The 550-nt window shown below is 47.5% G+C and overlaps 1 protein-coding gene across 1 annotated transcript in view; it reads right to left on the bottom strand.

Moving 5' to 3' along the window:
- Window positions 1–267: 267 nt before the first annotated feature.
- Window positions 268–550, bottom strand: part of CSMD1 (CUB and Sushi multiple domains 1) — an 880,549-nt gene continuing 880,266 nt past the window's right edge. The window contains exon 58 of the mRNA XM_018562582.1: window positions 268–423. Coding sequence (XP_018418084.1) covers window positions 268–423 — 156 coding nt within the window. The remainder of the gene's footprint in view (window positions 424–550) is intronic.

A 550-nucleotide genomic window follows, 5' to 3' on the forward strand; every position in this document is an offset into this window, starting at 1 on the left:
GGGCAGAACCAATAGCAGACGCTTGGGTACTGAAGATAATCACCGAGGAATACAAACTGGGGTTCAGATTGTTTCCCCAAAAGGCAGGTTCATAGTGACCAAACTCCCAAGGGATTTGATGAAGAAACGGGCTATGTTTGACTTTGGGGGTTCCCTTCTATCCCAAGATATCATAACTGCGGTACCCGAGCAGCAAGAGTTCCAGGGGTTCTATCCCATTTGTTCCTAACTCCTGAAGCAAAAGGAGGTTGGAGGCCAGTCTTGGACTTATACCAGCTTAACTGATTCATCCGCATCAGGAAGTGCACAATGGAGTCCCTCCAAACGATCATACAAGTGGTACATCCAGGGATGTGTATGATGTCCATCGAGCTGACGGATGCGTACTTCCATGTTCTCATTGCTCCAGATCAGCAGGAGTTCCTAGGATTTTGTATCGGTCAAGGCATTTTTAATTCAGGGCAATGGCATTCGGGCTCAGCAACACCCCCAGGACTTTTTTCGGAAACTCTGGTTACCGTTGTAGAATAGGTATGGAAACGGTACCGTT

Source organism: Nanorana parkeri, unplaced genomic scaffold, assembly GCF_000935625.1.
Source record: "Nanorana parkeri isolate BGI_ZX_2015 unplaced genomic scaffold, ASM93562v1 scaffold586, whole genome shotgun sequence".
NCBI classification, from domain to species: domain Eukaryota; kingdom Metazoa; phylum Chordata; class Amphibia; order Anura; family Dicroglossidae; genus Nanorana; species Nanorana parkeri.